This window comes from Salmo trutta, chromosome 3 (assembly GCF_901001165.1).
Source record: "Salmo trutta chromosome 3, fSalTru1.1, whole genome shotgun sequence".
Taxonomy (NCBI): Eukaryota; Metazoa; Chordata; class Actinopteri; order Salmoniformes; family Salmonidae; genus Salmo; species Salmo trutta.
The window spans coordinates 14,550,535-14,566,423 of NC_042959.1; the positions used below are offsets into that span (position 1 = coordinate 14,550,535).

Here is a 15,889-nt window from a genome sequence, read left to right on the forward strand (position 1 = left end):
TTAACTCTTTACTAATGCATTATCTGTTTTGACTTAACTTGAATTCATTTTCACATGAAACATATAGACCTTGGTCTATTTGGAAAGCAGCCTAATAATGACCGTAATGAAAATAAGATCATGCTCCTCTTATTCATGTTTATACTCTGTACTTACTCGCGTGCATTATATGCTATTAATTTATTGCGCTTCAGTTGATATTGCGTCTCTACACCCCACTATCCTAAACCAGGTTTAAAGAAGACAGGGTGTGCACTACCAGGCACTACCGCTTGCGCCATAAATGTTCATATAGAGGACGAGTGTAGTGCACTTATGCAGCCTAGGGGACTGAGAGGCTACTACTATTTGTGCTGGATCTTCACCTAACGTTATGGAAAGAAAAGAGCTACCGCTGCATACAGAGGGCTGCTTGTACTAAACTGTACCCAGTGTGCATTCTCACAAAAAAGAAATCAGACATACCACTGCAGGTGGGCATTGTATGTGTGTATTTATTGGTAGGCATATGTAGCCTATACCCTAAACGTGATGCCCTTTATAGATGTGTGATGCTTCCACAATAATGAATATGCTCTCCTCTGAGCTCTGAGGCAGATCCCCAATAGGGACAGATCCCCTATAATAAAATAAATATATAATTATTAGCCTATTGTTATGAACACACACACACGCACACGCACGCACACGCGCACACACACTCACACACATTCATACATACACACACCGGTAATAACAGAATATCAGGGGGTTGGTTCGTAGGACGAAAGGGGGAAGCCCCGCATTAGAACCTCCACCGGATGGCGGTATGAGGCTGTCCCTATATGAGGCAGAGTGTGTGCGTGGGAGTTCCTCCTTTCGCCATTCCGGGGTGTCGCCGCACCACAGAGCGCACTGAGGGAGTCCTGCGAAGAGAGGCAGCCTCGTACGCTCCAGGCCTTTTCACACCTTCATCCAGGCCACACGGTGCCCCAGCATGCCCCAGAAGACAGGTATCAGCTCATTATTGCCCCAGAGACCCGCCGCAGACCTCCCCAGCAGCCCCGTTTGAAAGATTACGGAGACACCGAGGGATGCTACTGCAGCAAACGCACCCCGCAACTGCAAACATTCTCGACGTCTGCCCGAGGACCAGATACATTTGGTTGGCCCCTGACAGAAGCCCCCGAGGATGTCCGACAGCGGTGCGAGCATGAACTCCGACGATCGGCCGGTTAAAAGTACGCACAATTATATAACGATGCTTATGCGTTATTGTTTTGAATCATTGGCTTTGCATTGGCTGCAATAATGTCGATATGTGATTGCATGTGTGTGTGTATCCCCTTTTCTCCCCCCTTTTAATTTATCCCCCAATAATAAAACAAAACACTCTTAAGGATATTGGATTGTGAGTCACTGATGAAACAGCAACACAGTCGAGCTATCGATGCCAGTGTTTGATGACTGACACTGCCACCTTTTTGAGTCCTCAGCAAATATGTTTTAGGTTCTGAATGCCGAGAGGGTGATACGACCTGTGCACTATGAGGAAATTACCCCTTTATTTCTCATTTTGGGGAATGTCTCTCCCCGCGCACTGAGTGTGACATGGTGATGCTGCATGAGCTCGCTTTATTCGCCCCGTGCCCTGTGGTATTCTGAAGTAGGCCTACATGTACCCACCAGAGAGAGAGAGAGAGAGCGAGAGAGAGAGAGAGTGCGTGTGAGAGAGAGAGCGAGAGAGAGAGAGAGATAATAGCATCTCTTTCCAATGAAACATTTCTGGCAGTTTGACGATGACAGCGAAAGGAAGACTCAAAGGTAAAATTATAATTGGCTACATTGTCTGTTTTGCTTAATTTAGGGATCTAAGGCCTGTATGTAGGCTATTAGATGTTGATGAAATGGGTAGGTGTCACGAGTTAATAAATGGATCTGTGGAAGTGACGATGTGAATAGAGGATATGTTTTGGGACTTGCCATTTATTCATCCCTGAACCATTTTTAGTGAGGTCCCATGCGTAGGCGATATCGGAGTGTTCATAGCCATGACGTTAACTGCTGTGAGAGCTCTATTGCTTGGTCTAAATTGTCGATGTCTAGATGTATTTTTATGCAAATTTGACTCACACCGTCAGGCAATTGATTCGTTTGATTGTTTTTAGGATGCAACTTGCGAGGTAGAAGAGACTAGATTCGGTTCCATATATGGATTTAATATGGTAGCTCATAATGTCATTCGTCCTGCACCTATGGTTGTGTTCATATTTTTGTGGGTTTGAAACGTAATATAGTGCATATGTCGCGTTATTAACGTTTCTCGTTGCTCCCTCATGCTACATTATGCCTAATGAAATTATGTGCATCTGCACAAATTGTGCGCGTAAAGTCTCACTTTCCTCACTATTCTATTTGTATTGACCTCCCCGGATCATTCTGTCTCACTGAGAGCCAAATGAGAGACAAAATGGAGTTTCGGAATGCTTAGTTGCGTATCAGCATATTGTATGTAGCCTATTGCGTTCATTAAAGCAGGATATCATGCTTTTATTGCATCATTAGATTATGGAATATTTAATGTATTTATGAAGAGCGGCTTTTACGCGTTGGCGGCATCAGACTAGGTGATGGAGGTTCAGCGAGCCATAGTACACAGGATCTGCACAGATTGTCAGGTTTATCGTGGTCACAACAACCCTGGCAGTTTGTGGACTGTGTGCACGTAGTCACATGCGACGATGCCAAACTGGGAGATTATCACCGGTTTCTGGTGTGGGAAAAAGGGGGACGCGGGACAGATTGACACTCGCTCGGGAAAGCCCGGGTTTTCCGTGTGGGGCGCGTTTGGCTGGGTGTTTGTGCATGTGCGCCGCGCGTGCACGTACGCGCGCGCACGCGCGTGTGTGTTGGAACGCAGCTGGGCAGTGTGCTATAGTGCTCATCTATAATAGTAAACTGAACAGCAGTATGCAAACCCATACACACATAATCTAGCTCAATGCCACTGTGAGAATAGAATGTAGCCTAGAGGAGAGAGACACATCACAGTGAGAGAGAACATTTCAGATGAGAGGAGGGAGCCGAGAGAGCATATATAAAGGCCTTTAGTGAAATGAGTGCAGTATGACTACAGTAGGCCTATGAATGGTGAGGGAGCCCAGACGGTAGCTTTGTTACATCCAGAAATGGGTGTGTGTAGGCTACTGTAGATGGATTAGGAGAGCGTGGGATAGGATGGAGGGATCAGGATGATTTGGAAGAGAGAGAGCACAACGGCAGATGAATGGAGGCACTGAACCGGGACGGAGTGCGAGCTAGGTGAGAGGCAGGAGAGGAAAGAGAGAATGTGACAGGTACATTGAGGAGTTGAAGTAGATGAGAAGAGAAAGAGAGAGAGAGAGAAAGAGATGGAGGATTGTATGATGTAGCCTAATGGACAGACAGAATCTCCCAGGACCAATAGGATCTTCTGATCCTGTGGACTATAACCAATCTAATGGCTCAGATTTCAAACCGTTCTCAACAGATTTTATATGAAAGACTAGTGATTTTCAATCATGGTGAACCATACAATGTGCAGGATTTTGTTCCAGCCCAGCACTAACACATATTTGATTAAACTAATCAACTACCGTCAAAGCCCTCGATTTGGCCTGCCTATTGACATTTAGAGTTTGCAGGGAAAGGACGGGAGGTTAGGACACAAGGAATGGAGGGAAGACTATTGAGGAAGAGCCCGAGTCACCTTTCCTCACATGCCTTACATGTAACGTTAATAAAAACATTGTGACTATCCATGGCCATACTAGTGCTCTCCTCATGGTCCACTTTCTGGGGAAAGTTGCTACTAACCCAGCTGTCTTTTATTTCTCTAGTGACTCACGCAATCTCCTCAAGTTGATAGGCTATCAGGTATTACATTAGAGCGTTTTCAGGCTAAGCGGTTGAACCTTTCATTCAGGCAAACCAGTCAGAGAATAGAAGCAATCATCAGAGATCTCTCCATTCCGCAGACTTACTCGGCAAAGAGGTCTTGTCTGAATGGTTCACATATTGTACATTATATAAATAAAGATAGATGGGATTGGATAAGCCACAATTTTGCAGAGCTATTTAACCTGTTCAGCACTGTCAGATCAGTGATCAGTATTGAGGTAGGAAGGAAGGAAGCAAGGAAGGAGGAAAGAAGGAAGGATGAAAGGATTTTTCGTTCAGGAATGCAAGCATGCATGCACACACACACACCCACACACACACACACACCCACACACACACACACACACACACACACACACACACACACACACACACACACACACACACACACACACACACACACACACACACACACACACACACACACACACACACACACACACCACTCCTGGCATGGCTTGGGGCACCTTGCGCCCTGTGAGCGTGTGAATCTGTATGTGTGTGTGTGTACAGTTAGTATTCATGTGAGTGTGTTTATAGTTCATATTCATGTGGGTGTGTGTGTGTGTGTGTGTGTGTGTGTGTGTGTGTGTGTGTGTGTGTGTGAGTATGTGTACAGTTAGGATTCATGTGTGTGTGTGTTTGTGTGTGTGTGGGTGTGTGTGTGTACAGTTAGTATTGTTAGGTTCTGACTAACACAGTGAAAAACTAACAGACAACCAGTCAAAGCTCAAACTAAGTTAATTCACCCAATGGGTCAAACATCTGAATAAGACAAAGACATGTTCCAACCAGCACCAGTATTTATACCCTCCTTTAGGAGGAGTCTCCTGCTTGCACGTCTGAACACTATCTCTTTGTTGCTAGGCAGGAAGTTAAGGGATGTGGGTTATAAAACTGTTCCCTCTCCCTTCATCTGATTTAACCTCGGCCCTCATTCCTCACTAATCCACAGCTATCCAACCTTATCAGTGACCTCACTTAGTAACTTTCCAGACCCATACTTCTTATCCAACCTCTCTTGACCCCACCATTTACATTCCTCCTACATATAACTGTTAACTTCTAATATAGCAAGTATTTGAAAGTACAACCCAACAGTATTGATATTTGTGTGAGTGAGTGTGTGTACAGTTAATATTCATGTGTGTGGTGCCTGTAGTGTGGTAGGTCACACGCTGACAGTTTTCTCTTAGTTCTGTGCGTACTATGGCAGGACAGAGTATTTATAGCCCTTTAGAGTATGCAGTGAGGGAGAGAAGGAGGGAGAGAGGTACAGAGAGAGAGGCGGAGAGAGAAAGGAAAGGAGGTAGAGAGAGAGAGAGAAAGAGAGAGATTGTCTAATGAGGACATGCTGTTAGGGGATGGACCGTTGTTTCTGTCAGTGTGTGTGTGTGTACGTGTGTGTGTGTACGTGTGAGCATATGTACACTGATGGTCCTTCATGTGTGAAGCATGCACACACACACACCTTCAAAGACCTATGGATCTGTGCTAGGCTGCTAACTGATCTGGGTCAGAGATTGTGGAGGCATGATCTCACACACACACACACACACACACACACACACACACACACACACACACACACACACACACACACACACACACACACACACTCATAAGCATGTGCACTATCACACACCTCCCCCTTCTTATTTTGCACTCTCTCACTCCTCTCGTTCCATGCTCCCATTCTTTCATCACTCAATTCCTCCCTCTCATTTATTTATGCAGTGACAGGCTGTAGGATGAGCAGATCTCCTGAGATGTGTTGTATCATTCTCCACGAGGTCTTGCAGAGGCCAACATATTGAGACAGAAACAGGTTCCTCACGCGCAGTCAACAACACACACCAAGATGCCACAGGGAAACACAGCGATGTTTTTTTTTAACCAATGGCAAATGCAGAGCTGTCAGGTCTAACTACAGCAGAAGTGTTGATAAAATACACTTTAGTGTTTTTCAACTGTCTGTACATGTACAGTAGTAGGCTAATAAGGCATGAGGGGGTGTGGTATACGGCAAATATACCAAGTCTAAGGGCCCTTAGCCGTGGTAAATTTGCCATATACCACAAACACCTGAGGTGCCTTATTGATATTATAAACTGGTTACCAACGTAATTAGAGCAGTAAAAATACATGTTTTGTTATACCCGTGGTATATACAGTTGAAGTTGGAAGTTTACATACACTTAGGTTGGAGTCATTAAAACTAGTTTTTCAATCACTCCACAAATTTCTTGTTAACAATCTATAGTTTCGGCATGTCGGTTAGGACGTCTACTTTGTGCATGACACAAGTAATTTTTCCAACAATTATTTACAGACAGATTATTTCACTTATAATTCAATACATCACAATTCCAGTGGGTCAGAAGTTTACATACACTAATTTGACTGTGCCTTTAAACAGCTTAGAAAATTCCAGAAAATAATGTAATGGCTTTAGAAGCTTCTGATAGGCTAATTGACATCATTTTAGTCAATTGGAGGTGTACCTGTGATGTATTTCAAGGCCTACCTTCAAACTCAGTGCTTCTTTGCTTGACATCATGGGAAAATCTAAAGAAATCAGCCAAGACCTCAGAAAAAAATTGTAGACCTCCACAAGTCTGGTTCATCCTTGGGATCAATTTCCAAACGCCTGAAGGTACCACGTTCATCTGTACAAACAATAGTAAGCAAGTATGAACACCATGGGACCACGCAGCCATCATACCGCTCAGGAAGGAGACACGTTCTGTCTCCTAGAGATGAACGTACTTTGGTGCGAAAAGTGCAAATCAATCTCAGAACAACAGCAAAGGACCTTGTGAAGATGCTGGGGGAAACAGGTACAAAAGTATCTATATCCACAGTAAAATGAGTCCTATATCGACATGACCTGAAAGGCCGCTCAGCAAGGAAGAAGCCACTGCTCCAAAACCGGCATAAAAAGCCAGACTACGGTTTGCAACTGCACATGGGGACAAAGATCGTACTTTTTGGAGAAATGTCCTCTGGTCTAATGAAACGAAAATAGAACTGTTTGGCCATAATGACCATCATTATGTTTAGAGGAAAAGGGGGGAGGCTTGCAAGTCGAAGAAGACCATCCCAACCGTGAAGCACGGGATGGCAGCATCATGTTGTGGGGGTGCTTTGCTGCAGGAGGGACTGGTGCACTTCACAAAATAGATGGCATCATGCGGAAGGAAAATGTCGTGGATATATTGAAGCAACATCTCAAGACATCAGTCAGGAAGTTAAAGCTTGGTCGCAAATGGGTCTTCCAAATGGACAATGACCCCAAGCATACTTCCAAAGTTGTGGCAAAATGGCTTAAGGACAACAAAGTCAAGGTATTGGAGTGGCCATCACAAAGCCCTGACCTCAATCCTATAGAACATTTGTGGGCAGAACTGAAAAATCGTGTCCGAGTAAGGAGGCCTACAAACCTGACTCAGTTACACCAGCTATGCCAGGAGGAATGGGACAAAATTATTGTGGGGAGCTTGTGGAAGGCTATCTGAAACGTTTGACCCAAGTTAAACAATTTAAAGGCAATGCTACCAAATACTAATTGAGTGTATGTAAACTTCTGACCCACTGGGAATGTGATGAAATAAATAAAAGCTGAAATAAATCATTCTCTCTACTATTATTCTGACATTTCACATTCTTAAAATAAAGTGGTGATCCTAACTGACCTAAGAAATTGAATTTTTACTAGGATTAAATGTCAGGAATTGTGAAAAACTGAGTTTAAATGTATTTGGCTAAGGTGTATGTAAACTTCAGACTTTAACTGTATGTTCTGATATACCACGGCTGTCAGTCAATCAGCATTCAGTGCTCTAACCACCCAGTATATAATATTCTACAAAGCCTTTTTTTCCCAAGTACTGTATTTCATTTTCTCAAACTCTCCATTCTCTTCAAAATCTGTCCTACCTCTCCTCTCCTCTCCTCTCCTCTCCTCTCCTCTCCTCTCCTCTCCTCTCCTCTCCTCTCCTCTCCTCTCCTCCTCTTCTCTCACAATCACAATCTCCACACACACACACACACACACACACACACACACACACACACACACACACACACACACACACACACACACATTTTTTCACTTGCACATACTCTCACACACCCTCAAACCATACCATACCATAATGGGTTAGAGTAGTTTGGTGGTGGGACTAGGGCAGTGCATTGGACAGGACATTCCTTGTATTGGTAAAAGAACAGTGTGGGTAAGTTCCCTGTAGAGGTAATCCTACCGTAGTGGACCTGGAGCAGTGACCTGACCTGGTTAGCCCTTTAGCTCAGTGGGCTACGGGCTGTCTCTGCCAGTGTGGAATACCCCCAAAACCTCAGAGACACATGACTAGTCGGGGGCTGCGGAGCCTGGAGTGATGGTGTGTGTGTGTGTGCAGTGTGCATCCGTGTGTGTGTGATGAATTAGCCTGATTTACGGTTTAGGTGATAGGGGCAGTCAGGAGGTAGTAGGGGACAGTTAGAGGGTGATGGATAGAAGGCAGAAAGAAACAGAGAGAGAAAGAAAGAAAGAAAAAAGAAAGAAAAAAGAGAGAGAGAGTGAGCAGAAGGCCTACTTTCCTGATCTAGGCCATTATCTGTGTTAGCACTGGTGGGGCTTCATGAGGCTCTGTAGATCCTGCAGAACATTACCTTTATGTGTGTGTGTGTTTATGTGTGTGTGTGTGCGTGCGCGCACAAGTGTGTTTCTGTGTTGCCGCAACTTTATCTGTATGTGTGTATTTCTGTCTCTGTATTTCTTTGTTTGTGCATGTGTGTGCATACGTGGATGTACAGTTGAAGTCGGAAGTTTACATACACCTTAGCCAAATACATTTAAACTCAGTTTTTCAGTAAAAATTCCCTGTCTTAGGTCAGTTAGGATCACCACTTTATTTTAAGAATGTGAAATGTCAGAATGATAGTAGAGAGAATGATTTATTTCTGCTTTTAATTCTTTCATCACATTCCCAGTGGGTCAGAAGTTTACATACACTCAATTACTCAATTAGTATTTGGTAGCATTGCCTTTAAATTGTTTAACTTGGGTCAAACGTTTCGGGTAGCCTTCCACAAGCTTCCCATAATAAGTTGGGTGAATTTTGGCCCATTCCTCCTGACAGAGCTGGTGTAACTGAGTCAGGTTTGTAGGCCTCCTTGCTCGCACACGATTTTTCAGTTCTGCCCACACATTTTCTACATGATTGAGCTCAGGGCTTTGTGATGGCCACTCCAATACCTTGACTTTGTTGTCCTTAAGCCATTTTGCCACAACTTTGGAAGTATGCTTGGGGTCATTGTCCATTAGGAAGACCCATTTGCGACCAAGCTTTAACTTCCTGACTGATGTCTTGAGATGTTGCTTCAATATATCCACGTAATTTTCCAACCTCATGATGCCATCTATTTTGTGAAGTGCACCAGTCCCTCCTGCAGCAAAGCACCCCCACAACCTGATGCTGCCATCCCCGTGCTTCACGGTTGGGATGGTGTTCTTCGACTTGCAAGCCTCCCCCTTTTTCCTCCAAACATAACGGTGGTCATTATGGCCAAACAGTTCTATTTTCGTTTCATCAGACCAGAGGACATTTCTCCAAAAAGTACGATCTTTGTCCCCATGTGCAGTTGCAAACGTAGTCTGGCTTTTTTATGGCGGTTTTGGAGCAGTGGCTTCTTCCTTGCTGAGCGGCCTTTCAGGTTATGTCGATATAGGACTCATTTTACTGCGGTGGGACTAGGGCAGTACCTGTTTCCTCCAGCATCTTCACAAGGTTCTTTGCTGTTGTTCTGGGATTGATTTGCAATTTTCGCAACAAAGTACGTTCATCTCTAGGAGACAGAACGCGTCTCCTTCCTGAGCGGTATGACGGCTGCGTGGTCCCATGGTGTTTATAGTTGCGTACTATTGTTTGTATAGATGAACGTGGTACCTTCAGGCATTTGGAAATTGCTCCAAGGATGAACCAGACTTGTGGAGGTATACCATTTGTTTTCTGAGGTCTTGGCTGATTTATTTAGATTTTACCATGATGTCAAGCAAAGAGGCACTGAGTTTGAAGGTAGGCATTGACATACATCCACAGGTACACCTCCAATTGACTAAAGTGATGTCAATTAGCCTATCAGAAGTTTCTAAAGCCATGACATCATTTTCTGGAATGTTCCAAGCTGTTTAAAGGCACAGTCAACTTAGTGTATGTAAACTTCTGACCCACTGGAATTGTGATACAGTGAAATAATATGTCTGTAAACAATTGTTGGAAAAATTACTTGTGTCATGCACAAAGTAGATGTCCTAACCGACTTGCCAAAACTATAGCTTGTTAACAAGAAATTTGTGGAGTGATTGAAAAACGAGTTTTAATGACTCCAACCTAAGTGTATGTAAACTTCCCACTTCAACTGTATGTGTGTTCGTATCTCAGTGTGTGTATGGGCTTTTTCCTTTGTGCCTGTGTGTGTGAGTCCTCACGTGCAGCTGGGAGCTCTTGCTTTGTCACTCTCCTCATCAGTCATCTCCAGCAGGGCCCTAAGGGCCTTCATTATGTAAGAGAAACACCGCTGCAAAGCGCAGACCAACAACTCAGCCATAGCTATGCTGAACTAAAGCCTGTTAGGCCACCTATAACACAGACAGTACATTTAAGTTTAAAGTTTTATTAGTCGTATATACGGGATACGCATGGTACACATTGTCCAATGAAATCCTTACTTCTTGAAAATGCAACAACACTAAAGAAATAACAAATACTAAAAGATGGCCTACACACAATACCCCATAAAGTGGAATTATATTTTTAGAAATGTGTACAAATTAATGCAGAATTTAAAGCTGAAATGTCTTGAGTCAATAAGTATTCAAAGCCTTTGTTAAGTCAAGCCTAAATAAGTTCAACAGTAAAAATGTGCTTAACAAGTCACATAATACGTTGCATGGATTCAGTGTGCAATACTGGTGTTTAATATGATATTTGAATGACTACCTCATCTCAGTACCCCACACATACAATTACCTGTAAGGTTCCTTACTGGAACAGTGAACTTAAAACACAGATTCAACCACAAAGACCAGGGAGGTTTTCCAATGCCTTGCAAAGCGTTTCATTGATCACTGAATTGTTGGGCGCTTGCAAGAAAGACATTTCACTGTACTTGTGCACGTGACATTCAAAGGTGAAACTTGAAACCTATTGGTAGATGGGTAAAAATAAAAAAGAAGACATTCAATATCCCTTGGAGCAAGGTGAAGTTGATAATTAGACTTTGGATGGTGTATCAATACACTACAAAGATATAGGTGTCCTTCCTAACTCAGTTGCAGGAGAGGAAGGAAACCGCTCAGGGATTTCACCATGAGGCCAATGGTGACTTTAAAACAGTTACAGAGTTTAATGGCTGTGATAGGAGAAAACTGAGGATGGATCAACAACATTGTAGTTACTCAACAATACTAACCTACATGAGGTTAGTGAAAAGAAGGAAGCTTCTACAGCAGGGCGGTCAAACTCAATCCACAGAGGGCCAAGTGTCTGGGTATTTTTGTTTTTTCCTTTCAATTAAGACGTAGACAACAAAGTGAGGGGAGTTCCTTACTAATTAGTGACCTTAATTCATCAATAAAGTACAATTGTTGAGGCAAAATCCGCAGACACTTGGCCCTCTGTTGAATGAGTTTGATAAAAGTGCTGTACAGAATAATATTCCAAAATATGCATCCTGTTTGCAATAAGGTCCTAAAGTAAAACTGCAAAATACAAAGCATTATGTTTGGGGCAAATCCAACATATCACATCAATGAGTACCATTCTCCATAATTTCAAGCACGGTGGTGGCTGAATCAAGGTTATGGGTATGCTTATCGTCAAGGACTAGGGAGTTTTTTTAGGATAAAAAGAAAAGGAATTGAGCTAAGCACAGGCAAAATCCAAGAGGAAAACATGGTTCAGTCTGCTTTCCAACAGACACTGGGAGACAAATGTTTCTGAGTAGCCTAGTTACAGTTTTGACTTTAATCTGCTTGAAAATCTATGGCAAGACATGAAAATGGCTGTCTAGCAATGATTAACAACCAATTTGACAGAGCTTGAAGAATTAAAAAAAATAATTTGCAAATTTTACCAAGAAGACTCACAGCTGTATTCGCTGCCAAAGGTGATTCTAACATGTATTATAAACTGGGTGGTTTGAGCCCAGAATGCTGATTGGCTGACAGCTGTGGTATATCAGACTGTATACCACGGGTATGACAAAATATTTATTTTTACTGCTCTAATTACATTGGTAACAAGTTTATAAGAGCAATAAGGCACCTCAGGGGTTTGTGGTGCAGTGGGGGAAAAAAGTATTTGATCCCCTGCTGATTTTGTACGTTTGCCCACTTACAAAGAAATGATCAGTCTATAATTTTAATGGTTAGTTTATTTGAACAGTGAAAGACAGAATAACAACACAAAAATTCAAAAAACCTCATGTCAAAAATGTTATGAAATGATTTGCATTTTAATGAGGGAAATAAATATTTGACCCCTCTGCAAAACATGACTTAGTACTTGGTGGCAAAACACTTGTTGGCAATCACAGAGGTCAGACGTTTCTTGTAGTTGGCCACCAGGTTTGCACACATCTCAGGAGGGATTTTGTCCCACTCCTCTTTGCAGATCTTCTCCAAGTCATTAAGGTTTCGAGGCTGACGTTTGGCAACTCGAACCTTCAGCTCCCTCCACAGATTTTCTATGGGATTAAGGTCTGAAGACTGGCTAGGCCACTCCAGGACCTTAATGTGCTTCTTCTTGAGCCACTCCTTTGTTGCCTTGGCCGTGTGTTTTGGGCCATTGTCATGCTGGAATACCCATCCACAACCCATTTTCAATGCCCTGGCTGAGGGAAGGATGTTCTCACCCAAGATTTGACGGTACATGGCCCCGTCCATCGTCCCTTTAATGCGGTGAAGTTGTCCTGTCCCCTTAGCAGAAAACCCCCCCGAAAGCATAATGTTTCCACCTCCATGTTTGACGGTGGCGATGGTGTTCTTGGGGTCATAGGCAGCATTCCTCTTCCTCCAAACACGGCGAGTTGAGTTGATGCCAAAGAGCTCTATTTTGGTCTCATCTGACCACAACACTTTCACCAGTTGTCTTCTGAATCATTCAGATGTTCATTGGCAAACTTCAGATGGGCATGTATATGTATTCTTTAGCAGGGGGACCTTGCGGGCGCTGCAGGATTTCAGTCCTTCACGGCGTAGTGTGTTACCAATTGTTTTCTTGGTGACTATGGTCCCAGCTGCCTTGAGATCATTGATAAGATCCTCCCGTGTAGTTCTGGGCTGATTCCTCACTGTTCTCATGATCATTGCAAACCCACGAGGTGAGATCTTGCATGGAGCCCCAGGCCGAGGGATACTGACAGTTCTTTTGTGTTTCTTCCATTTGCGAATAATCGCACCAAATGTTGTCACCTTCTCACCAGGCTGCTTGGCGATGGTCTTGTAGCCCATTCCAGCCTTGTGTAGGTCTACAATCTTGTCCCTGACATCCTTGGAGAGCTCTTTGGTCTTTTCCATGGTGGAGAGTTTGGAATCTGATTGATTAATTGCTTCTGTGGACAGGTGTCTTTTATACAGGTAACAAGCTGCGGTTAGGAGCACTCCCTTTAAGAGTGTGTTCCTAATCTCAGCTTGTTACCTGTATAAAAGACACCTGGGAGCCAGAAATCTTTCTGATTGAGAGGGGGTCAAATACTTATTAAAATGCAAATCAATTTATAACATTTTTGACATGTGTTTTTCTGGATGTTTTTGTTGTTATTCTGTATCTCACTGTTCAAATAAACCTACCATTAAAATTATAGACTGATCCTTTCTTTATCAGTGGGCAAACGTACAAAATCAGCAGGGGATCAAATACTTCCCCCCCCCACTGTATATGGCAAATTTCAAGGCTAAGGGCTGTATCCAGGCACTCCGTGTTGCGTCGTGTACCTATTACCAAAATATAACTGTTACTAAATATAACAATGTGTATTTCATAAGTATTCTAATAAAGTGTGTACCTTTTGTATTTTGAATTCAGGCTGTAACACAACAAAATGTCAAATAAGTCGAGAGGTATGAATACTTTCAGAAGGCACTGCAGTCCAATATTTACACATGTAAAGTGAAAGGGGGATGGGGGCAGTGTATAAACTGAGCAGTAGAAAAAAGAGTCTAGTAGCAGCAGTTGTGATGTGTGTGTAGGTAGATAGGTAGATAGGTAGATATAGATAGGTAGATATAGATATAGATAGATAGATAGATATAGATAGATATAGAGATAGATAGATAGACAGACAGACAGACAGACAGACAGACAGACAGACAGACAGACAGACAGACAGACAGACAGACAGACAGACAGACAGACAGACAGACAGACAGACAGACAGACATATATATAGATAGATAGATAGATAGATAGGTAGATAGGTAGATAGGTGGGTAGATATAGATAGATAGATAGATAGGTGGGTAGATATAGATAGATAGATAGATAGATAGATAGATAGATAGATAGATAGATAGATAGATAGATAGATAGATAGATAGATAGATAGATGGGTGGGTAGATAGGTAGATAGGTAGATAGGTAGATATATATATATATATATATATAGATAGATAGATAGATAGATAGATAGATAGATAGATAGATAGATAGATAGATAGATAGATAGATGATAGATAGATAGATAATAGATAGATAGATAGATAGATGGGTAGATAGGTGGGTAGATAGGTAGATATATATATATATATATATATATAGATAGATAGATAGATAGATAGATAGATAGATAGATAGATAGATAGATAGATGGGTAGATGGGTAGATAGGTCGAGATAGATAGATAGATGGGTAGATAGGTGGGTAGATAGGTAGATATATATATATATATATATAGATAGATAGATAGATGGGTAGATAGGTGGGTAGATAGGTAGATATATATATATATATATATATATATAGATAGATAGATAGGTGGGTAGATAGGTAGATATATATATATATATATATAGATAGATAGATAGATAGATAGATAGATAGATAGATAGATAGATAGATAGATAGATGGGTGGGTAGATAGGTAGATATATATATATATATATATATATATATATAGATAGATAGATAGATAGATGGGTGGGTAGATAGGTAGATATATATATATAGATAGATAGATAGATAACGCAGTTTCCCTGTATCCTGTTGCATCCTGTAGATAGATAGATAGATGGGTAGATAGGTGGGTAGATAGGTAGATATATATATATAGATAGATAGATAGATAGATGGGTAGATAGGTGGGTAGATAGGTAGATATATATAGATAGATAGATAGATGGGTAGATAGGTGGGTAGATAGGTAGATATATATATATATATATATATATATATATATATATATATATAGATAGATAGATAGATAGATAGATGATAGATAGATAGATAGATAGATAGATAGATAGATAGATAGATAGATAGATAGATAGATAGATAGATAGATAGATAGATAGATAGATAGATAGATAGATGGGTGGGTAGGTAGATAGTTAGGTAGATATATATATATATATATATATATATATATATATAGATAGATAGATAGATAGATAGATAGATAGATAGATAGATGGGTGGGTAGATAGGTAGATATATATATATATATATATATATATATATATATATATATATATATAGATAGATAGATAGATAACGCAGTTTCCCTGTATCCTGTTGCATCCTGTACTGTATATGATGTGAATTACATTTCTCTCTCTTATTCTCTCCTTTTTCTCACCCTGTCTCCCTGTCTCCCCATCTCTCTCTCCCCCATCTCTCTCTCCATCCCCATCTCTCCCCATCTGTCTCTCCATCCCCATATCTCTCTCCCCCATCTCTCTCTCCATCCC

The 15,889-nt window shown here is 41.8% G+C and overlaps 1 protein-coding gene across 3 annotated transcripts in view; it reads left to right on the plus strand.

The window, feature by feature from the left end:
* Positions 1-830: 830 nt before the first annotated feature.
* The window catches only part of ppp3cb (protein phosphatase 3, catalytic subunit, beta isozyme), a 38,805-nt gene continuing 23,746 nt past the window's right edge, over positions 831-15,889 (plus strand). Inside the window, exon 1 of one of the 3 annotated variants that reach the window (XM_029724653.1) lies at positions 831-1,220. In XM_029724653.1, the coding sequence (XP_029580513.1) occupies positions 1,172-1,220 (49 nt within the window). In that variant the 5' untranslated portion in view covers positions 831-1,171. Of the gene's footprint in view, positions 1,221-1,503; positions 1,804-15,889 lie in introns of those variants that run through there. The other 2 variants (XM_029724650.1, XM_029724651.1) reach the window with 2 other exon arrangements.